We start from the raw sequence: 26066 nt of genomic DNA, 5'->3' as shown, positions 1-26066 counted from the left end.
TCTACTCGGTTGCCAGGGAAATACCTGGGGGAGCCTGGCTCGCCTTTTCTCCCACCTCTAGCTATTTGCCAGATTCTGCTGAACTATATATGCCTTTATCCCTGTTCACTGCCTGTCTTTTCTCCATCCCCACTGCCACTCCCTTAGTTCAAGCTACCCATCCCCATTTGTGGTGGGACACCTGCATCAGATTCCTAGTGGTTTCTTTTTACTCCTCACCAGTCTTTCTGTCCTCAGTCCCACATGATCCCTAATCAGCAGTGCATTCAAGAGAAGTGCACATGTCCAGGCCCTACTCAGAGATTGGAACCAAATTGAGTAGGTCAGGACTCTGTATTTAAAAATATATTTTATTGATATAGAGAGGAAGAGAGAGGGATAGAGAGCTAGAAACATCGATGAGAGAGAAACATCGATCAGCTGCCTCCTGCACACCTCCCACTGGGGATGTGCCCGCAACCAAGGTACATGCCCTTGACCGGAATCGAACCCGGGACCCTTCAGTCCGCAGGCCAACGCTCTATCCACTGAGCCAAACCGGTTTCGGCAGGACTCTGTATTTAAAAATCCACTTTCCTTACCATATTTCTTCAAGGTCTGGTCTTTCCAATCTTTTCTTTTCCCACTGGTCTGTGGAATCCCGCTTTGCACCCTGGGTCTCTTGAGGGTGTCCCTGTCTCTTCTCTGCACCAGGGTAACTTCTTGTCTTTCAAGACTCAGCTTCAAGGGACACCTCCTCCTTGAGCTCAGTAAGGGAGAAGGGCATGCACCTAGAACAAAGAAATCCTGGTCTGTCCACTATATGCTGGATGCATGTGCCCACTGAACAATGGCCTTCAGGGGAGGGAAAAACCCTCTGACATGGAGAAGGAGATGGGACTTAGTCTGGCTTTTCAGAATGAGTAGGGTTTTGGTAATTTAAGAGGAAAGGAGCCTGGCAGTCAGTAAGGTTGAAAATAGCTTTCATTCCTGAGAATGGATGTGGGCCATGGTGATGAGAGATGCCCTGAGGAACCTCAGTCACAATCTACCTATCCCCCAATATGGCTGCATGCTTCTGACCTTGTGCTGTCCCTCCTTGGGTTTTAGTTAGGCAAGCCTCTGAGGTGCTCTCCAGAAGCACTGGTGAACTGGCCTGGTTTTACTCTACGCTGGCATGTCCAGCACACTTGGCCCTCCAGAACTAGGGGCCGTCCCTCCCTCTGCCCTAGCAGGGCTGAGTTCTTCAGCCAGCCACTGGAAGAGCTGCCTCTACATGAAGGGGTATCATGAAGGGAGATGTTGATGGGTTTAAGGACGGGTGGCAGAGAGGGCATAGCTTTTCAGTTGCGGGATCCGGTGTATCCCCTCTGCAGTATCCATGAGAAGCGGCAGGCCTCTCACTTGTGAGGGCTTTTGCCTGTGTGTGTCTCCTCTGGCCAGGCTCCTCATGTCTGTTCTCGAGGGCATAAATAATCTTAATCCTCTTCCCAATTAAAAAAAGGGGCGGGGGAGGAAAGGGTCTTTTATTAGGGGCAAAGCTATTGAGGGAGAATACAGCTTAGCGGTTAAGTGCTCAGATTCTGGAGTTTGAGTCCTGGGTCTGCAGTGTGTTAGCTGAGTGAACCTGGGCCAGTTACTTAACCTCTCTGCACATTAGTTACTTCATCTGTGTGTGAAGCTTAGAGTTAATATGCATCCAGTGCTTAGAAGAATGCTTGGCACATATTTAGTACGAGTTACATGTAGATATTGGGAGTGAGGAAGACATACTCCAGGGCAGTGAGAAGAGCAGCCTGGCCAGAGAGGAGGTTTGGAAGGATGGTAGGAGTGGTGCTGAGGCCAGGTGGGGGCAGGCTTGCCTACATGACCTCACCACCGAGGCAGAGCCCATTCTCTTAACCTGCAGTGCTCTCCCACCTCTTGAAGAAACCTGTTCTTAGGTGAAAAGTTCACTGAGACAGCTGTGTGAATGTCTTTGTTTTTAAAACATTTACTTTTCCAACAAAATCAAAAGGCTCTGGAATTCAAAATTTGTCTTCCCAGTATCTCGGAAACTCTTTCTGTGTACTTGTTCTTCCTGTTCTGAATGTACATACAGTGTAGTGACAGTTGCTGTGTCCAAAGGTGAGCCCAGGTGCTATGGAAGGCAGCAAAAGGTGCTGAGCTGGCGGGGGGTGGTTTGAAGGCAACTCTTGAATGAGTAGTTGCAGTTCCAGAAATAATAGTTTTGTCTTTTCTTTAGCCTTGAAGCAGAAAAGGTAAAAGGTTGCTTCTGATGGCTGTTCCATTTCTCCTCCTGCCGCTCCACAGTCTTTCTAGAATTCCAGAGCTTCTAGAAGCCCCTGACAGACAGGAGGCTAAGGCTTATAGGGTGCCACCCACAGGCCAGCAGTGAGCCAGGTGCACTCACTGACTGCCCTGCTCTTCCTGCTCTCAGGGTCTTACTCCTGCTTTTCACATGACTGCTCTGGTTTTTAAGGAGTGACAGGGTGGAGAGTCGGATTCATTTTGGGTAAGGTGGTGGTTTGGGTTTTGTTCTATTTTTAACAGTTCCAGGTCTGAGTTTATTACAGTTTTCTGTGCTTCATTATCTTGTCAGGTTTTTAAAACATACATGTTTTTATTGATTTTAGTGAGAGAGGAAGGGGAGGGAGAGAGAATCATCGATGAGAGAAACATCCATCAGCTGCCTCCTACATGGCCCCCTACTGGGGATTGAGCCCACAACCTGGGCATGTGCCCTAACCAGTGACCTCTTGATTCATGGGTCTGCACTCAACTGCTGAGCCACACAGGCTGGGCTATCTTGTCAGATCTTGCTTGTACTTCTTACTAGCATAGTTCAGCACAGAGGTGAAATACTGTTTTGACACGTCCTAGCCCAGGAGGTACATTTGCCACCAAAGTAGTCACCAATGTCAAAGCCAATGCTTATGGCGCTGCTCTCTGTCTTTCTAAAAGGGGATGCTACCTGACTGTCATGGGTGATGGGGAGGTTGTATATAACTCAGAAGTTGAACAGCCTCTGAGCCCTTTCTGAGATGGTTTGTAAATGTCTGCTTCATACTAGTGTACTTGTTAAGAAAAATCAGCACAACTAAACTTCCAGAAGGATCCATCACATATTTACACAAGCGGTTGCCATTCTCACTTGTCCTGTTTGAGGCTCTGTGTCATTGGCTCTAGTGTGGACAGACTTGAAGAGGTTGTGTCCCAGCCCCGGAGGAGCTCTCAGTCTGGTGAGGGGTGCTGGACTCGAGTGTATGATGTAGGTCAAGAATGCCAGGCACACCCATGTTCAGATGGAGACAAATACATTCCAGGAGAGGCTGCTGGCTGGAAGCTGACTGTATGGAAGTGGCATGAGAGCTCGCTCAGCTGGGGCTTGAGCCACACTTGTCCAGAGGTGTGTAGGTAGTGCATTCCTTAAAACTTGTGCTGAGTGTTCTTTTCAGTCATGTCTTCTTAGAATGACTTTTTTTTGTTGTTGTTAATCCTCATCCTTGGATATTTTTTCCATTGATTTTTAGGGAGAGTAGAAGAGAGAGAGAGGGAAAGACAGAGAAACATTGATGTGAGCGAAACACATCAATTGGTTGCCTCCTGCTCGAGCCCCAACCAGGACCTGGGCCGGGGAGAAGCCTGCAACCAAGGTATGTGCCTTTGACTGAAATTGAACCTTGGACCCTTTGGTCTACAGGCTGACACTCTAGCTACTGAGCCAAACCGGTTAGAGCTAGAATGACTTCTGGACAAGTGGCCCACCTCCCTGGAGTAGTGTGCTGTGGTCAGTAACAGGGACCTGATGTCAGATCTTGATTTCTGCCTTGGACTCGTTTGTGTCTTCACCTTGAGCCTCAGAGTTCTGATTTCTCCAAAAGGGATAATGAAATCTTCATGGAGTTATGAGAATAGCTAAGTGTATTAGTTGTGATAATAAGTAAGTGTAAGATAGCTAACATACTGTTGCCCCATGGAAGGGGTAATGTGTTGGTGTGGGCCCCACTCCCTTTGCTGAGTATTAATTGAAATAAGAGAATTGTTTTGGGGCTCTGAAGCCTTATGTTTAGATTTACAGTAATTACATTGAAGTAATGATTTATTGTCATTGCCACTGGTTGCTTGGTGCAATCTTGGAAAGTGCATTTCTGTCAAAATTCGTTACTTTTCTACTGTCACACAAAACAAAGAGTAGGTCTTTCATATTACTAAATCTCCTTCCAGTTGTGTAACTGGTATTTTGAGAGTGATCCTGTACTTAGATTTAAGGCAGATTTGTGTTATTTTCTCTCAGACACCCGGCTCCATCTGCCAGGTTTCATTTTGCCTGGCCAGGAGGAGCCTAGAAACCTTCCTTGCACAACATGAACATTTAATGATTAGCTGTGAAGGGCTAGTGTAAATACTGTGTAAGTTCATTCTTTTTGTCATTATAAATCTTGGAAAGTGCTATTCCAGAGCAAGCTAAGACCTCCCAGGATCCTGCTTCAAAAATAGGAGCCTCTACACTGCCTATTGCCAGTGTAAGTGTTCACTACCCTAATTGCTTTGTGTAGCTGATATGATTATGAAGGGAATGATTTCTGGCTCTGGCTCTAGTCTGGCCCTGCCCTGTACAAGATCTGTAACTTGGGCCTTGGCTTTATCATCTATAAAATGAAGCCAATATGTCTGATTTGCCTATCTCGGATGTTGTGACCTTTCAGTCATATCCTATGAGCTGTAAACATTGCAGAGTGTCATTACAACCAACCACTTCTTCTCACCCTTTCTCAGTGTCTTGCTCCTGCTTTTCATGTGGCTGCATTTGGTGCATGCTTCTAGCACCAAAGGCATGGACCTTCCCTAGCATCTCTCCAATCAGGGCATTTCTGAAAGCTTTGTGCTAACACCATAAACATTTATTTTTGTTTTTTGTTGTTTTTGGGGTTTTTTTGGATCATAATCATTTATTTTTAATTTAAGACCCCATGAGTTCTGGTCATAGGCCGCTTTTTTTGTTGTTGTTTTGTTAATCCTCACCTGAGGATATTTCCTTTTCCCATTGATTTAAAAAATAATGTATATTTTTGTTGATTTCATAGATGAAGAGAGAGGGAAAGAGAGATAGAAACTTCAATGATGAGAGAGAATCATTGATTGGCTTCCTCCTTTATGCCCCCCTACTGGGGATCGAGCCTGCAACCTTGGCATGTACCCTGAACCCGGGACCCTTCATTCCGCAGGCCAATGCTCTATCCATTGAGCCAAACCAGCTAGGGCTCCCATTGATTTAAAAAAAATCTTTATTGTTGAAAGTATTACATTTGTCCCCCTTTCCCCACATTGATCTCTTCTAGCTCCTCCCCTCTCCCCAGCCTTCACCCTATTGTCTGTGTCCTTAGTCTTTTCCCATTGATTTTTTAGAGAGAGTAGAAAGGAGGGGAAGAGACAGAGAAAGAAACATCAATGTGAGAGAGACACATCGATTGGTTGCCTTCCCCCTACCAGGACCAGGGATCCAGCCTGCAACTGAGATATGTGCCCTTGACTAGAATCGAACCCGAGACCTTCCAGTCCCAGTCCAATGCTCTATCCACTGAGCCAAACCAGCTAGGGCAAAATTTTTTATTTTTTTTTTTTTAAGAAATACAGTGATATAATTTTGGAAGGGTGTAAAACTACCATTAATTGAGTACTTACAGAGGTGTTGTGTTAAGCACCATATAACATTTTTTGTAATTCTCATTAGGGCCCTGTGAAGTAGGTTTCTTACTATTTTTTTCAGGTAAGATGATAGACTTTTTGGAGCTTCAGGTTGGTGTGGAGGGTGGAGCTGGTAAGGTTGAGCCCAGGCCTGCCTGACCCAGAAGCTTCTGCTCTTTCTAGTCCGCTGATTATTTGGCAGCTGTTGAAGCAACCATCTGCCAAATCAAATAGTATTTCTATGTATAATCTGTAAAATAAATATTGAAGAGCATGGTTGGAAATTGGGATATTCTGATCCTATTACCTATAGGAAACTTCAGAATAGAGGACAATAAAATAAGCACTGTAAGCTGCAATCAGCATTCACTTCTTACAGTTGTTTTTATTGATTTTTAGAGAGAAAGAGAGAAAGAAACAATGTGAGGAAACATTCATTGGCTGCCTCCTGCACACCTCCTACCTGGGATTGAGCCCACAACTAAGGCCTGTGCCCTGACCAGTAATCAAACCAGCAACCTTTTGGTACACGGGACAATGCCCACCAACTGAACCACACACTGGTCAGGGCAGCATTCACTTTAAAAAAAAAAAAAAGTTCAGAACTTATATAGTTTCCATGTACCTGGCCCAGTGATAGATAGATGTATGTATGTATGAAGGCATCTCTTTTAAATGTATTTCTATATCATTTTTTACAAAAGTATCTTCTCATTGTTGACAGTGGGTAAAGCAAGCAGGCTTCTGCTCCCTAGTTTATTATGCTTAATAAATTCCCTTTGCTCTCTTCCTTTATTAATGTATGTATTTAAATATATTTTTATTGATTTCAGAGAGGAAGGGAGAGGGGGAGATAGAAACATCAATGATGAGAGAGAATCATTGATTGGCTACTTCCTGCACACCCCCTACTAGGGATCAAGCCCGCAACCCCGGCATGTGCCCTTGGCTGGAATCAAACCTGGGACCTTTCAGTCCATAGGCCAATGCTCTATCCACTGAGCCAAACTGGCTAGGGCAATGTTAGCTTTTTTAGAAGCTTATTTCTAACTGTGGAAATGGCACTAAATCAGTGCCTCAGTGTCTTTCTTGCTAAAAGACCCCAGTTGGATGAGTGCAGTGGTTCTTAAGCAGGGGTGCATATCATTGTCACCTGAGGATCCCCAGGCACAAGTGCTCAGCTGAACTCAGGAGGTTCTGATTCTGCAGGTCTATAGTGGGGCCTGTGCATGAGTCCATCTTTCTTTTCTCTCCTTCCCTACCCGCTCTGCTCCTGACCCACCCCCACCTCTCCATGAGTGTTGAATAACTTCCCCAGGGGCTTGGGCATATACCCTGGAGGAATCCCCAAAATTAATACTCACTGTAGCCAAACTCTAAAACTTCCCTAAAACTTTCCCCTGTGATTTCTTCTATGTCTTTGAGTACATTTACCACACACAAATGCCTGTTCTCTTCTCTAGAAGTTTGGCTTCCCCCATCATTCAAGGCCCATCTCAGAGCTTCTCTTCCATGAAGCTGTTACCCTCTGCTGTTGTCTGCTGGGCCTCCCACGCTCTTACCTGCAGGCTTCTAGAGAGCAGCGCTTCTTTCTTGCAGTCCAGCCTCAACAGCCAAGAAGATGGCATTCAGCTTTACTTCCTGTAGTTCTTTTGGGGCACAGAGCACCTTTTCCTTCTTTGCAAATAAAAGTTACAGGATGATAAGGAATATGCTTTTGAAAACTACAAGCATCCCCTACCTTGAGACTTGCTGGTCCAGAGTAGGGATATGACATCTGAAGCAGCCCTGACTTGCACAGCTCATTTTTCCTCTGTCTGGCTTTCTTAAAGAGGACTGTGGCCACAAGCTAGTTGAGAATTACTGGCTCCTGAGGGGTTCTCAATCAGGTCATGTGTGAGGATCACTCTGGGAGATTTTGGACAGTTTTCCAGGTCCCATCATAGACCTCCAAAGAAGAAAAAAAGGTTTTATTAAATACTTTGCCCAGACTTCGACGCACACATTTGAGTTGTGTGACAGAGTGCTTACTGTGTACTACTGTATCCTGTCTCCCACTGTTTGAGCTGAGCCTTTGTGCAGGACTTGGAGCAGTGCACTCCTGCTGGGTCCAGGGCCACCTCCTGTTGGTGCCTGCAGAGCTGTTAGGCAGTGGCTCGTCTCTGCTGCATGCCACACTTTGACCTGGAGTGAGCATCAAGCTCTCTGAGCTGCAGTTTGGGGGAAATGAGCTTTTCCCCCTTTGAAGAGCTGATAAGCACACCCAGGCTCTTTCATGTCCTGACACTGAGATCCACGTCTGGACTCAGAAATGGACCTCATTGTGAGAAGCATTGCTCTCTCTCCCTCATCACTTACCCTAGCTGGGCAGCCCCCACCGGGAGAAGGAACGTGTGAGTTGCCTGGTTCTGCTTTCCTTTGAGCTCTTGGTTTGTCAGCCCGGAGCAGCTGACGGGACTGCTTCTTGCTCTGAGCAGAACTGAAACAAATCTTTGTGGGGCATATTTTGTAAAGTTTCTGTCATTCTTGGCGATAGCTTTCCTGACTTTGTTGTTCTAGAGTGGGGCCTCACACTTTTTCTTTGTTGGGTCCTTTCATCCATCATTTGGAATTTGAACTCTGAGTTTGCATTGGTTTCATTATATTCCTTCCCCAGTTCTTCATTCTTGGGCTCATTCTCAGTTATGGGGTGCAGTTTTGCTTGAGGGTTTGTCAGTACTCTTGAATCATCTTGCCTTTTCGAGTTTCATACCTTCAGATGAATCTGTCTTTTCTCTGAATGACTTGAATCCATCTTCTCTAAGTTGTTCTCCTCAGTGGAGGTGTGATTGGCATTTTGGGTTGAATAGTTCTTGTCTGCACGACCATCTTGTGCAATGCAGGACTGTTAGCATCCTGGCTCCGGGTAGTGCCAATGGTTCTCAGCAACTGGGCTCTTCAGGACATTGGGAAATCAGGGTGGGGTGGTATCACAATGTCTGGCATCTAATGGGCAGGGCTGGGATGCTCAAGTGCTGAGTCCTGCTGGATGCTGGCACCACCCTGTTGAGAAGCACTGTCCTAGGGGGCTGCCCAGTGTCCCCTGGAGATTAGGGGCGGGCTTGCTTGTTTGTTTGTCTTGGTTTCTTTCACTTCTGTCTTATAATTAGTACTTCCTTGTTGGTTAGAATTATGCAAAGGATGTTGCCTCTTCTGTCTTTGGTGAGGCTAACTTGAGAGCTAGGTAAGTTGAATGTTTTTCTGGTAGTTGCACTTTGGATTCCCTGAGCCTCCCAGTCCTGCCACCATTAGTGCTGCCTTTTCTTTGGCCAGGAGGTGTGTGACCTCCTCCCGCCACAGTATGACTTTGGTCTTTGTTCATGTATCTCTTGTATCAAAGCACCAGTGGGTGCTTTTCCTCACCCCTATGCACAGTGCTCACTTGTTCCTCCCTTCCTCTTGAACAAGATGCAATTTTTCTTTTGTTGTTTTTTCCTTTTTTTTTTTTATAAGATTCAGTTTTTCACTGCTATATTACAGTTGACCCTCACCTTGACATATTTTTGTAATTCTTTTGAAATTTTCATCCTTGTATTTATTGTCCATACTTCATGTTGTTAGTATGTGGATTTCTGAAGCCATAAAATATTTTAAAATGTATTTTGTCCCATGGATATTGAATATATTCTCCTGTTTCTTCTTTTTTGATTGTCTGATTTCGAAGTTCTATCTGCAATTTTTTCCTGTCTGCATTTTTGATAGCTGGGTAGGACATGGCCCTTTAGGACACTATATCTTTTGTCTCTAGCCAGGCATCTTAACTCTAATATCTTGAGCCAAGTACCAGAAAATCAAAATACATAGAGATCCCTTCCCATTCCAGAGCCCCCTTTCCTTCCCCAAGCCCCAGCTTCCCATCTATTCACTAACCTGATCATTAGGAAGTGTTTGGCAAAGCATGACCATAAGCTTCTGAGGTTTCCTGATGCCTGCCCTCATGGAGCTTACATTCTGTTTGGAGAGGAGTGGGCCAAGGTGGTCCTATGGGTGTGCAGCCTTTTCCCCTTCCTTAATCTGCCCAGACTGCATCATTCCTAGGCGAGCATTTCTGATGAGTCCCAGGCATTAGTAGGAGGACCAGTTAGCAGGTTGAGTGGTCTGTCAGGTTCCATGCTTTCCCTCCTGCAGGCTCAGGAAAAGGGCCAGCCCATCCCTTACCCTACTGCAGGGGTCATAGCCATTGCTGCTAGCATCTTCCCTCACTGAAGCTGCACATTGCTTAGAAATGGAATTCAGCCCTAACCGGTTTGGCTCAGTGGATAGAGCATCGGTCTGCGGACTGAAGGGTCCCAGGTTCGATTCCGGTCAAGGGCATGTACCTTGGTTGCGGGCACATCCCCAGTAGGGGGTGTGCAGGAGGCAGCTGATCAATGTCTCTCTCTCATCGATGTTTCTGACTCTCTATCCCTCTCCCTTCCTCTCTGTAAAAAAGTCAATAAAATATATTTAAAAAAAAAAAAAAAAAGAAAGAAATGGAATTCAATCGCCGAAACCGGTTTGGCTCAGTGGATAGATCGTCGGCCTGTGGACTGAAGGGTCCCGGGTTTGATTCCGGTCAAGGGCATGTACCTTGGTTGTGGGCACATCCCCAGTGGGAGGTGTGCATGAGGCAGCTGATCGATGTTTCTCTCTCATCGATGTTTCTGGCTCTCTATCCCTCTCCCTTCCTCTCTGTAAAATATCAATAAAATATATTTAAAAAAAAAAAAGAAATGGAATTCAATCTCTCAGTGGTAGTGGCTCTCGTCCCACTGTAGCTTGTTTAAAATCCCTGTTTCAAATTTCACCATCCTATACTTGCTGGACCAGAATTTTTCACGTTGGGGCCCAGACCTAGACAGTTGTAGTCGGTAGCTAAAGTTGACAAGCAGCAGGACCCTGTGGGAAGAAATTTGGGCTTGTCGTCTGCCCTGAAGTGTCATTGTGGCCCACCTGTCTCTTGCATGTTCGTTCGACATGCTGTCTTTCTCAGCCCACTCCATGCCAGGCATCGCACATCCTCCAACCTAGAACCTGTAGCACTGGCTCATTTGCCCTTCTTCGGGAATTGTGTCCCTAGGGTGCCTTGTAAACTGTCAGCTGTGTGATCGGAATAGGGGGTATAGATAGCTTTTGGATTTGATGTGGGGAGTGATTCAGAGCCTCCATGCCATTGTGAGCCAGAGCACCAAAACAAGGAGGGTCCTTTCAGGTCTGGTGGGGTTCACGGGTTGGACCACCAAGGAGGGAAGCCAGACCAGTGAATAGGGTGTCCTTCCAGTGCAGCAGAGGAGGCGCGGCTCAGCTGGGGGGTGCTCCGGGGTTGCAGAAGGGAAGGCACTCAAAAGATGTAGAGGAGGCTGTTGTGCCATGGATGAGGGGCCAGATTGGGGAATTGGGGGCAGCACATTACTCCAGGTATCTGAGAATGGAGGACGTTGGCCTATAACACCTATTGGATGTTCACTTGAGTTATTGGGAAAACAGCGGGAAATGTCTGGTTGGTACACAGTTGATAGACAATTTTAGACCAAACACATCTCAGGCAGGGCCTTGAAGTAGTCAGGGTGGTCATTCTTTCTGGATGAGATGGTGTTGGCTGCGTTGACTGTATAATAATAATCCCTTATATTTGCAAGGGGTTCTGTTGCTTACAACGTGGTTTCCCCTTCATTGTCTACAGCTCTGGGTCTTGCTATCCCTGTTTTGCAGCTGAGGAAACCGAGGCTCAGTGAAGGTTTTCTGTCCCCCTCCCATCCCAGACTGGATAGTTGTTCTCTTCGCTGTGTGCCCATGCTGAGGTGGAGTCCTGAAATCGCACTTACAGCGTTGGGTAGAAAACTTTGTGGGTATGTGTGTTCTCCTGGTCCCACTTTATTCATCTTTATGTCCTCGCCGTCTGACACATAGTCAGTGCTTAATAAATCTCGGTTAGAAGTCAGGTCTGTAGTACCTTTCTTGTGCCCCTGTTGTGTGGTGACAGCCCAGAGAGGAGGCAGTGCTTTCACAGGAGCACAGTCACTTACCCTGTTGAGTACTGTGGGTTCACCAAGGTGGGACTTGTCTTGGTCTGGGGCATGGGTTGAGGGGACCACCATGGCTCTGGGCCTCTTAACCAGACCAAATCTAGTCCACAGTGAAATTTTATCATTGGCGGTGTTGGCACTCGGTTTTTAATTTGAGGGAGTCAGGAGGGATCTTAATATGTGGTGCTTTCCTCTGTTTGACATCCATTTATGCTTTGTCAATCAACAGGAGCTTGAAGAAATCCGCAAATGTGGAATGAAAAACTTCCGTAACATCCAGGTTGATGAAGCTAATTTATTGACTTGGCAAGGGCTTATTGTTCCTGTGAGTATTGAACACTTCACTTCTTATCAGATTATTCTCAAGGTGATGTGTGTGCTGTTGGACTTGTCTCTCTAACTCCTAAGGAGACTTTTACTATAGGCAGCCAACAGATGCACAGCGGTGGGTAATAAGGTAGGGACTATAGCCTCGGGTTCCTGAGTAGAATCCCAACTTTGCGCTGGTTTTGTAACATTCTGGGTGTTCCGAGCTTTCCAGATCTGTTGTTAACCAACCCGGGAAAGAAGTGGAGTGTGCGTGTCTGTGCTCCTATCTTCCCTGGCTTCTCTGGGCCTGACCTCATTTGGCTAGACAGCCACCTTCTCTGACCTCTTTTGGGAGATGGCGGGTGTTCCCATCTAGATCTTCTCTTTCTTTCCTGCCTGGGCTCTAACCTTCATCTCTGTCTCTAATCCTCTGTACACTTGTGTTCCAGGCTTTATTCCTGGTACCCTCCAGTGTGTGCCTCCCATTTGTCTCAAATCCCTTTGCTTCATGGCCCACCTGTTCCCCTCACCCAGTATCTTTTAAAACAACTAGAAGTGAGGGCCCCTGGATTGGCGTGAGGAGAGTTCCAAGGACGCAGTTGGCAACTGATTTCCCCAGTGTCTGCCCCCATTGATTCCAGCTCCCTGTTTCACTGACTTCTGCCTTCAGACAGGCTCCGACCTCCTAAGAGCAGCTTTCCTGTGACCTTACTATTTCTTGATTTAGTGTCTGCTCTTTCTCCATCCTTTCATCCCCTTAACCCTCAAGAGACTTGTTCTCTACTAACTCCAGTTTGTGATCCCAGTTTCTTCCACCCTCCTGAAGCTGCTTCACACCAAGCACACAGGCTCCCCTCGGTCCTCACACCTCTGGCTCTGCAGCCCTGAAGCTGTGTACCCCACTTGCCTTCCAAGTGTGCTGTTAGCTTCTGTCCTGTTGCTTCCTCTTAACTCTTAGACATGAATCTAATTTAGTCTCGCCTTTCTCTCATTCTGTTTTGTTTCTGGGGATCCCTGTTTCTTCCAGCATCGTTGGTTACTAGGTTATTAATATAAGTGAAGAAGCCCATCTCTGTCTCCATTCCTGCCTTCTCCCCAGAGCCTCACCATCTGTCCACGAAGCAGCCTAACTTGACATTGTCTGCCTCCTAGTCTCCCTGTTCACAACTGAGACCTTTCAGTGTGCTCCTTTCCTTCCTGTTCTTCTGCATCCACCCACCTTCTCTTTTCTTCTCCACTGTCACCATTTAAGCCTCAGGCCCTTTCCTTGTGCCTGGATCTACCCTACATTGTTGATTAAAATCTTTCTTTATGGGCAGATTGGCTACTTTATTAACGCGGAACATAAAGCATGCTTACTATAGATGCTTTCTTCTTGATGCTGGTGTAGATCATGACTTCTTTTAAAAGTCCCTGGAACTTGAATGGCAAATACTGGATTTGTAATTTATTTTCATAATCATTTGGATAAATAAGGAAATATATACGTTGCAGTCTTCTAGTACACATTCAGAAATTTTAAATCTGGGAGATTCCACTCTGGTTGGAAAGATGGAGTCTTTTAAATATCTCCAGGGTTGGAGGTGATGGGGCTCAGGGTACAGGGTATGGATAGTGGAGAAACTCCTGACTGGGGAGGGTCAGCTGGTAACCCCAGCCCTTCCCTGCCATGGGGACCTGGTATGTGCTGAGTGGAAGGATAGCCAGGACCATCTGACCACCTACTAATTTAAGAAGTAAACAGGTAGTCTGGATCATTTGAAAACTGATAAAATGAATGGGACGCCATTGAGCAGTCAAGCTTAGGCAGTCTACCCTGTGAGCTCCATGGCCTGAAAGACTGAAGGATAGCTCCAAGGGTAGATGGTTGTTAGGCCGACTCTGACCCCAGTGTACACCAAAGCCTTCCTCTGGTGTCATGTTAGCAGAGCCTTTGGAATGGGCTATAGACTCATTATAAGCATAAGGGTAGTGACTGGCTGGTAGAATCCCAGTGTGCTTGAGCCAAGGCTCTGGGGAGTGTCCAGGCCAAGCCTCGCTTTCCATTTAGGGAAGCTGTGCCCAGAGATAGTAGATGATGGCCAGGGCTGTCCTCACCCCTGCTCATGCTGCCTCTTTCCATTCCTCTCTCACTTCTGTAATCATTGCCCAGGGCCCCTGGATTGGTGTGAGGAGAGTTACAAGGACGCAGTTGGCAACTTATTACTCCAGGGTCCCCACTAGTACTTCATACCTGGGCCTCAGATCTTCCTACGTGCCAGGGGCTGAGTCAGTATGGGGAGTCTTCTACTAAACTCACCTGGGGTCTGTCCAGCTGGATGAAAGCAGGGCCAGGCTGATAAAGGCATGGTACCTTAGAAGTGTCCCGGGTGCCGAAACCGGTTTGGCTCAGTGGATAGAGCGTCGGCCTGCGGACTCAAGGATCCCGGGTTCAATTCCGGTCAAGGGCGTGTGCCTTGGTTGCGGGCACGTCCCCAGTGGGAGGTGTGCAGGAGGCAGCTGATCGATGTTTCTCTCTCATCGATGTTTCTGGCTCTCTGTCCCTCTCCCTTCCTCTCTGTAAAATATCAATAAAATATATTTAAAAAAAAAAAAAAAAAAGAAGTGTCCCGGGCTTGTGCCCTTGACCGGATTCAAACCCGGGACGCTTCAGTCTGCAGGCTGATGCTCTATCCACTGAGCCAAACAAACTAGGGCCCTCCCAGCTTTTTTATGTGCATTCTTTAATGGGCCATTAGATAATTTCATACTTTTAAAATAACTATATCATATCCCATAATATTTATATGATCATTTATTTAATCATTCTTTTCATATTGACCATTTAGATTATTAATGTTTTTCCATTTTATTATTATTTTTATTTTTTTTAAAATATATTTTTATTGATTACAGAGAGTAAGGGAAAGGGAGAGAGAGAGATAGAAACATCAATGATGAGAGAGAATCATTGATCAGCTGCCTCCTGCACACCCCCCACTTGGGATTGAGCCCGCAACCTGGGCATCTGCCCTTGACTGGAATTGAACCCAGGACCCTTCAGTCCACAGGCTGACGTTCAATCCACTGAGCCAAACTGGCTAGGGCAGGGGTGGGCAAACTTTTTGACTCAAGGGCCACAATGGGTTCTTAAACTGGACCGGAGGGCCGGAACAAAAGCATGGATGGAGTGTTTGTGTGAACTAATATAAGTTCAAAGTAAAGGAGCGGAGGGGAGAGCAAGAGAACCGGATAGAACAGCCGGATCCGGCCCGCGGGCTGTAGTTTGCCCACAGCTGGGCTAGGGCATGTTTTTCCATTTTAAAACTAATGTGTCCAATAACATCTTTATGTGGAAAACTCGGTGTATCTTTTTTCTTTTAGATTCTGATCTTAAGAATTATATGATATTGTATATTCTATATTTTATTAGGGTTAGGCTTATATATAAGGAAGGGACCATTTGTAGGGCTGTACAGTCCCTGATTTAAGATTACCACTGAGCCACACCAGTCTGGATAAGATTACAATTTTTTCAACTTTACAATGGTGCAAAAGCAACATGCATGCAGTGGAAATGTAGGCAAAGGTGGGATGTTCTGTAGGTTAAACACATTTTCAATTTACAATATTTTCAACTTGTGATGGTTTATTAAAAGGTAACACATGCCCTGGCCGGTTTGGCTCAGTGGATAGAGCCGTTGGCCTGCGGACTGAAAGGTCCTGGGTTCGGTTCTAGTCAAGGGCACATACCCGGTTGTAGGTTCGATCCCCAGTAGGGGCGCGCAGGAGGCCGCCGATCAATGATTCTCTCCCATCATTAGTGTTTCTATCTCTCTCTCCCTCTCCATTCCTTTCTGAAATAAATATATATATGGAAAAAAAGGTAACACATTATATATATATAGCCCAGTTGGTGTGGCTCAGTGGTTGAGCCTTGACTCATGAACCAGGAGGTCACGGTTCGATTCCCTGTCAGGGCACATGCCTGGGTTGTGGGCTCAATCCCCAGTAGGGGGTGCGCAGGAGGCAGCCGATCAATGGTTCTCTCTCTTCCTTGATGTTTCTATCTATCCTTCTCCCTCCCTCTCTGAAATCAATAAAAATATATATATTTTTTAAAAGAAGGTAACCCACTGTAAGTTGAGGAGCATCTGTATATATTATCAACTTATTTTCCAGAAAGACTGCTAATTTATATTCCTTTAGGCACTGTCTGCACAAGTTCCTATATGTAGGCTCAGTGGATAGACTGTCGGCCTGAAGGGTCCTGGGTTCGATCCCGGTCAAGGGCACATGCCCAGGTTGCAGGCTTGATCCCCAGTGAGGGGCGTGCAGGAGGTGGCCGATCAAGGATTCTCTCTCGCCCTAGCCGGTTTGGCTCAGTGGACAGAGCGTCGGCCTGCGGACTGAAGGGTCCCAGGTTCGATTCTGGTCAAGGGCATGTACCTTGGTTGTGGGCACATCCCCAGTGGGGAGTGTGCAGGAGGCAGCTGATCGATGTTTCTCTCTCATCGATGTTTCTAACTATCTCTCTCCCTTCCTCTCTGTAGAAAATCAATAAAATATATTTTAAAAATTAAAAAAAAAAAAGATTCTCTCTCATCATTGATGTTTCTCTCTCCCTTCCTCTCTGAAATCAGTAAAAATATATTTTAAAAAAATATATTTTTTTGATTTCAGAGAGAAGAGGGAGGGAGGAAAGGAAGAAGAAGAAGAAGAAGGAGAGAGAGAGAGAGAGAGAGAAACATTGATGAGAGAGAAGCCTGCAACCTAGGCATATGCCTTGACCAGTGACCACCTGGTTCATGGATCGACGCTACACTGTCTGGGCATAATTGCTGGGTATTTTTAAAGGGGGTTCTGAGTGTCACTGACTTTACCTTCTAGGCTGTGGGGTCCAGTTGACCTAGGTGAGAATCCATCCCTGCCCCTGGCTGGCTTGGTGATCTTGGACAAATTATGCAGTTTGTCCTAATATCCTTACCTCTAGTTATTTTAAAAGTTCAATAAGTGCATGTGTGTGAAGTGCCTAGCCTCACTCTTATTATTAAAACCTGTCCTCTGGAAAACTGTCAATATGTAACAGACATACGGAAAGAAATTGTTGCCATTTTGATGCAAAAGTTCTCCATTTGATTTGTGTCTTAGTCCCATTCAGGCTGCTATATTACAAAATACTAGACTGGTTACCAAACAACAGACATGTATTTCTCACATTTCTGGAGCCCGGAAGTCTGAGTCAGGGCACAGTCATATGAGGGCTCTCTTTTGGTCACAGACTTCTATCCTAGCTCTCTGTGGCACTAATCCCATTCATGCGGCTCTGTCTTAATGACTTAATCACTACTCAAAGGCCCCCACCTCCTAATGCCATCACCTCTGGCATTAGATTTCAACATATAATTTTGCGGGAGGTGGCAGGCACACAGACATTCAGACCATAGTAATTTCCATTTTTAAAATGTTGCTATTACAATTAAAGTTTCTTTTCACTTATTTATTGACTTTATATTTCTGCAGTCTGTTATCTATTAGATTTTTAGAATGTTTTTGTTGAGTTGTAGGAATTCTGGATTAATCCCTTGTGTCTGGGACAAATATTTTTCAGCTTACTGTATATTTTTAAAAATTTTTGTTTATTCAAAAATTTCTAATTGAAAGGTTTATCTTAAAATTTTTGTTTGTTTGTTAATCCTCACATGAGGATATTTTTTTCATTGCTTTTTAGAGAGGGTGAAAGAATAGGGGGCAGAGAGAGAAACACATTGATGTGAGAAAGACACATCAATTGGTTGCCTCCCAAATCCCCCCCGATGGGTGCCGGGAATCGAACCTGCAACCCAGGTATGTGCCCCTGACCAGGAATCTAACCCAGGACCCTTCTGTCTGTGATGCTACCACTCTAACCACTGAGCCAAGCAGGCCTTTTTCTTTCTTTTTCTTTTTTCTCTTAAAATTTTTGATGCCCTGGCCTTTTTATTTTTTAAAACATATTTTTATTGATTTCAGAAAGGAAGGGAGAGGGAGAGAAAGATAGAAACATCAATGATGAGAGAGAATCATTGATCGGCTGCCTCCTACACGCCCCCGCACTGGGGATCGAGCCAGCAACCTGGGCATGTGCTTTGACTGGGAATTGAACCATGATCTCCTGGTTCATAGGTCAACACTCCAATCACTGAGCCACGCCAGCCGGGCCTGTATGTGGCTTCTTAACATAATATTTTCAAGGTTCATCCATGTTGTAACACATATCAATACTTGATTCCTTTTTATTACCAAGTAATATTCCATTGTAATGGATATATCATAGTTTTCTTATTCACTCACCAGTTGATGGGTATTTGAATTGTTCCCACTTTTTGGATATTATGAATAATGCTGCTATTAACATTCTTGTACACGTTTTTATGTGGACATATGTTTTCATTTCTTTTGGGTAATTTACTGGGTCATATGGTGGGGTTGCTAGGTCATATAGTAACCTTATGTTTATTCATTTGAGGAATTGCTAGACTATTTCCAAGTGGCTATACCATTTACATTCCTACTAGCAGTGTAAGAGGAGTCCACTTTCTGCACATACTTGCTGACAGTGATATAGTCAGTCTTTTTTATTGCAGCCATCCTAATAGGTGTAGAGTGGTTTCTCATTGTGGTTTTGATTTCCATTTCTCTGATGGCTAAGGTGATGAACATCTTCTCATGTGCTTATTGGCCATTTATGTCTCTTTTTTGGAGAAATGTGTATTCAAGTACTTTGCCAATTTTTAAATTGGGTTATTTAAAAAATTATTCAGTTGTAATTGCCTTTTTTTAAAAATTGATTTTAGAGAGAGAAACGGGGGGAGTGAGAGAGACAGAAACATGGATGTGAGAGAGAAACATTGATTGGTTTTATGTGAATATCCTGGAACTGAATCCCTACCTCCTAGATTGGTGATGAGGCTCTCATACCTCCTACCTTATTAGCGGCTGTAAGCTTGTGACTGGTGGCTGGGATACAGAGATGTGGAAATAATGTTTTCTATATAACACTGTTCTAGGTGCTGGGATCTTTGTGTTTCAGGTATGTTAAGCCATTATTTTGAGAGCCGACATTCTTGGACATGTTCAAAAGAATAGTATAAACCAGTGGTCGGCAAACTCATTAGTCAACAGAGCCAAATATCAACAGCACAACGATTGAAATTTCTTTTGAGAGCCAAATTTTTTAAACTTAAATTTTTTCTAACGCCACTTCTTCAAAATAGACTCGCCCAGGCCATGGTATTTTGTGGAGGAGCCACACTCAAGGGGCCAAAGAGCCACATGTGGCTCGTGAGCCGCAGCTTTGCCGACCACTGGTATAAACACTTGTGTTTATGACTTTATCATCAAGCAGAGAATCTGATCGGTTAGCAATTCAGATAGCAAATATTTGGTTGGTTCTAAGGACACCTCAGGTCCCTGCTCTCAGGCATCTCCTGGATTAATGGAGAAGACAGGCAATCAAAATGCAGCCAGGATCCCACCAGAACATGAAGAGAACTTGGCCACCACCTCACAATATAAGCAAATCAAACCATCATGCTGTATTCCTTAAACTTATACAGTAATGTATATTAATTATGTTAGTTAATTATATGTTTGTGAATTTCACCTCAATTAAAAAACTTTCCCCCCGCTTGTAACGAAACCTAAAAACTTGCTGAAGCTAGTCGGGTATTTGGATATCTCTGAGGCAGTTTTGGTCACGCCCCCCACCCTCTTTCCATTGGCTCTGGTAATTGGTGTGGTGTTCTTGACAAAAAGCACTTGGCACAGTCCCGGGCAAATATAAAAGCTCCTTCATTGTTAGAGGTTCTTTTTTGGTCAAGGAAGAAGGAAGATTTCCCTCAACGTTAGCCCGGCTTCCAGGAGTGAATTTGAGGCTTTGATTTCCTTCTTTCACCTTTTGTAGCTACACTTGTAATGCAGATCTCTCACCTTTCTTTATGTGTTCTTTCACATTTGTGTAGCCCATTGCACCGGAAATCCTCACCCACCAGATTCCTTCCTTCCTTCCTTCCTTCCTTCCTTCCTTCCTTCCTTCCTTCCTTCCTTCCTTGCCTTAAGGTGGAGTAATGTCCCTCCTCCCTTGGGCCCAACACTGGCCCATGTTTCCTGGTCTTCTCTGCTGATTCTTCTGTAGCTTCTTCTCTCTTTCTGTAGCTGTAATGGTTGAGGCAAAATAAGACACAGGGCCACACATAAAAGTAATTTTGCTGCCAACCTTAGGGTACTGGGATTATGCCTTCATGTTGGTGGAGGCTACTGAGCTTTAACAAGCCAGGCACAGGCTTTGTGAACAAATGCCACAAGGCAGTATGACCTAAGAAGAGGGGAACATCTACATTGCAGACTGAAAGACAATGGATAGCAGCATGAGCAAAGTTATGAAAGAATATAGGCAGTATGAGTTGAGTTTTATAACTCCACTAGAGGCTCGGCGCACGAAATTCATGCATGGGTACGGTCCCTATGCCTGGCCTGCAGTCAGGGCCATCTTCCCTGGCTGCTGGCAGCTGGCCCCACTCCCCGCCACCACCCACCCCCGGTTCCCTTCATTCGCCATCAGGAGATCGAAGCCTTCCAGCAGAGGGGGAGGAACTGAGAGGTTGGCCCATTCCCCCGATGCTGGTCGCCCTCTGTGTGTGGGGCGACTGGCAGGGCAGGGGCCTTGGCCTAGTGCCACCCCCGTCTGCTGCCACCCACCCCCAGTTCCCCGTTCCCCATTGGGCGATTGGGGCCTGCAGGCTGGGGGCAGCTCCTTTGTTTAGCATCTGTCCCCTGGTGGTCAGTGCGCTTCATAGCGACCAGTTCTACAGTTTGGTCTATTTGCATATTACCCTTTTATTATATAGGATATGAGTAGTATATATAGATATCTAGAATGAAAAGCCTTTGTGTGTATTGTATATGCATAGAGAACATACCATGGCCATGTAGCAGGGGGCTAACAGTCATTATCCTGGGCAGTGGAAGGTTTAATACTACTTTTTTGGCGTAGATGGTATATTTCTATGAAAAATAACAGTAAGGCTACTTTTATTCTTGAGGGGAAAGTGAATTAAGCTGTGAGAGGTAAAGTTCCTTGTTGAATTCAATTCATGGAGATGGTGATTTTAAATTTAGATATAATTCAGAGAGTAGTCATAAAAGATTGGTAAACCAGCCCTGACCAGTTTGGCTCAGTGGATAGAGCGTCGGCCTGCGGACTGAAGGGTCCCAGGTTCGATTCCGGTCAAGGGCATGTACCTTGGTTGCGGGCACATCCCCAGTAGGAAGTGTGCAGGAGGCAACTGAATCGATGTTTCTCTCTCACCGATGTTTCTTTTTTTTTTTTTTTAAATATATTTTATTGATTTTTTTTACAGAGAGGAAGGGAGAGGGATAGAGAGTTAGAAACATCGATGAGAGAGAAACATCGATCAGCTGCCTCCCGCACACCTCCCACCGGGGATGTGCCCGCAACCAAGGCACATGCCCTTGACCGGAATCGAACCTGGGACCCTTCAGTCTGCAGGCCAACGCTCTAGCCACTGAGCCAAACCGGTTAGGGCTCTCACCGATGTTTCTAACTCTCTATCCCTCTCCTTCTCCCTTCCTCTGTAAAAAAATCAATAAAATACATTTTTTTTTAAAAAGATTGGTAAACCAGTTCTGGAAATACTTATTCCCACTAATATTTCTTTTCAAAGGGAATATGATGGAATTTCTTAATGTTAAAAATTTGTTGACTGTGCTATGAAAAGTCCTACAAAGCAAATTGTTGAAAACAGTAGAGAGAGCCCGGCCGATGTGCTCAGTGGTTAGCATCGACATATGAACCAGGAAGGAGGTCACGGTTCGATCCCCAGTGGGCGGAGTGTAAGAGGCAGCCAATCAACGATTCTCTCATCATTGATGTTTCTGTCTCTCTCCCTCTCCCTTCCTTTCTGAAATCAATAAAAATATATTTTAAAAAATAAAATACGGAGTCTAGGTGATAATGATATGTCACTGTGGGTGGATCAATGGTAACAAATATACCATGTTATTGCAAGATGTTGATAGTGGGGGGAGCTGTGTGTGTGCAGGCCAGGGCAGTTTTGCTTGCTGCGAAACTAAAATGACTCTTAATACATAACCTCCCGTCTTCCTTCATGTCTTGAGTATACCAGACATGTTTAAAGAAAATAAGCCAGAATGTCAATCTCAGACCTTTTCACAGCTTAGCAGACATCTTACTCCAGAAATACTGATTGATTAATGGTTTCCCTAAAGATGGTAAAGCTTCAGTTGATATGCCACTTGAAATAAATTAATTTTCAAGTTAACGAAACATTCCTGTCCCAGCTGCAGATTTGTTTACCAGGGTGTGTTCATTTCAATCTCTTTCTCCGCAGGACAACCCTCCATATGATAAGGGGGCCTTCAGAATCGAAATCAACTTTCCAGCAGAATACCCATTCAAACCACCGAAGATTACATTTAAAACAAAGATCTATCACCCCAACATCGATGAAAAGGGACAGGTCTGTCTGCCAGTAATTAGTGCTGAAAACTGGAAGCCAGCAACGAAAACCGACCAAGGTAAAGCATGCTCCTATGTCTTCTGATGGTGCTCTTCTGGGGCTGCTGCTGGGACAGGGGCTCCGCGGTGCCTTCTAATGCCATGTCACACATAGTCCAGAGAAATCTTACTCCAGTGCACACACAAGTGCAACTGAGGTCGCACCAATCCTGTGAGCATGGCACGTCTTGGTCAAACTGTTGACCTACAGTTTGTGGCAGGTGTTTGAGGAGGCCCTTCCTGTGCTTGCATCCCAGTGAGGACATATGTCGACAGACCAGCCCAGTACTTGGTGCCAGTGCAGTGAGGGATGTGTAGGCGCTGTTCCTGAGAGTTTTCATGGATTATGGGGCTACTTCGCGGGGCGGGGCAGGGGGGCGGGGCGGGAAATGGAGTGGTGTTTAAAGTGGCTTCACACAGCAGTTAGCAAGTGTACTCAGACATGAAGGAAGACAGGAGGTTATAGAGGGTCTTTCGGACTAAAAGAAGGGTAGGAGCCAAAGCCACCTGGTGGGCAGCAGCAGAAAGCCAGTGGCTCAGAGTGGGTGGTGCGGGGGTGGGGGATATAGTTAGACTTGGGGGCTGTGTGCCCAAATGTGAAAGCACATAGTTGGCTTTAGCAGGCCTGGAACTCACTGGAATTGGATGTGGCCGTTTGTGTCCATGTGTCTGGATGTCTCTGTGTAAGCATACATACCCAGGGGAGTGGGAGAGTACTTAATTCATTATTACTGTTAGCCTCCCTCTTGTCCCCTGAAAGTTACTAGATTTTGTTATGGCCATGTCTAGTTTTTATTTCCTAATTCCAGAACTTCCTTTTGAAGTCCTAATTTTATATTTTCTTATAAGTAACCAGCCAATCACTATAAGGTCTTTTTAGATTAAAGAGAGTACATAAGGCTGGCATTTTCTAGGCTGCAGGTAGTTTTTCAGTGAATGATATATAAATAGTCACTTTTCTTTTTTTAATATATTTTATTGATATTTCACAGAGAGGAAGGGAGAGGGATAGAGACCTAGAAACATCAATGAGAGAGAAACATCGATCAGCTGCCTCCTGCACACCTCCCACTGGGGATGTGCCCGCAACCAAGGTACATGCCCTTGACCGGAATCGAACCCGGGACCCTTCAGTCCGCAGGCTGACGCTCTATCCACTGAGCCAAACCAGTTTCGGCTAAATAGTCACTTTTCAGTAGAAACCCTGAAAGATGGAGTTGAAAGCCTTTCACATGGAAAGTTCAGCCTCAAGCTCAACACAGCTGAGTAGTAGAAAGGAGTGGTACTAAATGCTGAGTCAGAATAGAAAGATCTCCAGTGGATTTGGCATTTGGTCATTTTGATGTTTTTAAAACTTGACAAAGTTATTCTTTTTTTATTTATTTTATTATTTTTTAATATATATTTTATTGATTTTTTACAGAGAGGAAGGAAGAGGGATAGAGAGTTAGAAACATCGATGAGAGAGAAACATCGATCAGCTGCCTCTTGCACACCTCCTATTGGGGATGTGCCCGCAACCAAGTTACGTGCCCCTGACCGGAATCGAACCTGGGACCTTTCAGTCCGCAGGCTTGACGCTCTATCCACTGAGCCAAACCGGTTTTGGCAAGTTATTCTTTTTTTAAAAAAAAAAACACAATTTATTTTAGAGAGAGAGAAACATCGATTTGTTGTTCCACTTATTTATGCATTCATTGGTTGATTTTGTGCCCTGACCAGAGATGGAATCCACAACCTTGGTGTATCAGTATGATGCTCTAACCAACTGAGCTACCCAGCCAGGGCCGACAAAGTTATTCTTTTTTAAAATATATTTTTATTGATTTCAGAGAGGAAGGGAGAGGGGGAGAGAGAGAAACATCAGTGATGAGAGAGAATCATCGATCGGCTGCCTCCTGCACTCCCCCCACTAGGGATCAAGCCCACAACACGGGCATGTGCTAGGGCCAACAAAGTTATTCTTAAGTGCAGATGCCAGATATATATATATATAAACAAATTCCTAGCTCTGTGCTGGAAGGCTGTAGCTGCACTTGTTTAGGAATGCCTTGTCAGCCCCTCATGCAACTCCCAGAGCCCTTGCCAAGTTGTGTGTATTAAACAACATGTGTGGGAAGGGGAAGTCCTTCCAGGCTAGGCTACCCAGGCAGACCCTGCACCTCAGATTGCTAGGTCACAGAGATTTACACATCTCCTTTCTTATTGAGAACTAGGGTAGTGAGGGGGTCTGCGGGTGGACTGTATAGGACAGGACGTGTTGTGACACAACCAGGGGTAGAGAAGATTGCAGGAGATGAACATAAAGTGCTTATCCCTACTTTGGGGTAATGAAAATATTCTGGAGTTGAATGGTAGTGTCAACACAATTTTTTGAATATACTAAAAACAACTGAATTGTATCCTTTTTTTTTTTAATCCTTACCCAAGGATATATTTATTGATTTTTAGAGAGAGAAACATCAATTGGTTGTCTCCCATACACACCCCAACTGAGGATCAAACCGCAACCTTTTTGGTATATGGGACAACGCTCAACCAACTGAGCCACCTGTCTTGTATACTTCTAAAAGAGTTTGTTTTTTGATATGTGAATTATATCTCAAAATTTTAAAAGAAAGTAAAGAAGCATTAAAAATTGAGCAAAAATAGCATGAGAAAAGTCAAGAAACAAAGCAAAATTGTATCAAACAGGAAGGTGGTAGGAGTTGGCAATAATACTAGAGACTGTGAAAATAAAGTTTTGTTCAGCCACGTGCCTGCTTCTAATAGATATCTTAGCAGCAGGGCAAGAGCTTAGTTGGGTACTTTAATGAGATTTACCATATAAAATACAGCCAGTAACAAAGCCAGCATAATACTGAATCTGTATGTCTCAAACAACATAACAAAATTGTATGGAGCCCTGGCTGGTGTGCACAGTGGTTAGAGCATCGGCCTGTCCACTGGAAGGTCTGGATTCCTGGACTGGGGCACGCACCTGGGTTGCAGGTTTGATCTTGGCCCCGGTCAGGTGGCGGGGTGTGTGGGAGGCAGCCAGTCGATATGTCTCTCTCACATCACTCTTTTTCTCTTTCCCTTTCCCCCTCTCTCTCTCTCTTTTTCTCTCTTTCTCCCCCTCTCTCCCTTTCTCCCTCTCTCTCTCCCCTTCCTTCCCACCCTTCCCTCTCCATTCCACTCTCTCTAAAAATCAATGGATGAGATTTAACAAAACCAAAAAATTTGTATGGAGAAAATGAAAACAATTTAAAATGAAAGTTTCAACCCCCATACACTATTATAACAAATCCAGTAGATAAAATTGTAAAAAGGACTCAAAGGCCTTGACCGGTTTGGCTCAGTGCATAGAGCGTCGGCCTGCGGACTCAAGGGTCCCAGGTTCGATTTCAGTCAAGGGCATGTACCTTGGTTGCGGGCACATACCCAGTGGGGAGTGTGCAGGAGGCAGCTGATCGTTGTTTCTCTCTATCCCTCTCTCTTCCTCTTTG

General features: G+C 45.0%; 2 protein-coding genes across 3 annotated transcripts in view; one reads left to right on the top strand and one right to left on the bottom strand.

Moving 5' to 3' along the window:
• LOC308238408 (coiled-coil domain-containing protein 74B-like) overlaps positions 1–26066 on the bottom strand; it is a 508084-nt gene that overhangs the window by 363373 nt on the left and 118645 nt on the right. The window lies entirely within an intron of this gene.
• Positions 1–26066, top strand: part of UBE2L3 (ubiquitin conjugating enzyme E2 L3) — a 38127-nt gene that overhangs the window by 8182 nt on the left and 3879 nt on the right. Inside the window, exons 1-3 of one of the 2 annotated variants that reach the window (XM_080649583.1) lie at positions 11483–11534; positions 11941–12036; positions 22412–22598. In XM_080649583.1, the coding sequence (XP_080505709.1) occupies positions 11968–12036; positions 22412–22598 (256 nt within the window). In that variant the 5' untranslated portion in view covers positions 11483–11534; positions 11941–11967. Of the gene's footprint in view, positions 1–11482; positions 11535–11940; positions 12037–22411; positions 22599–26066 lie in introns of those variants that run through there. The other variant, XM_080649582.1, reaches the window with a different exon arrangement.

Source organism: Plecotus auritus, assembly GCF_963455305.1.
Source record: "Plecotus auritus genome assembly, chromosome: 13".
Taxonomy (NCBI): Eukaryota; Metazoa; Chordata; class Mammalia; order Chiroptera; family Vespertilionidae; genus Plecotus; species Plecotus auritus.
Note: the sequence above shows the minus strand (reverse complement) of the source record. Positions and strands in the feature narration are given on the sequence as shown.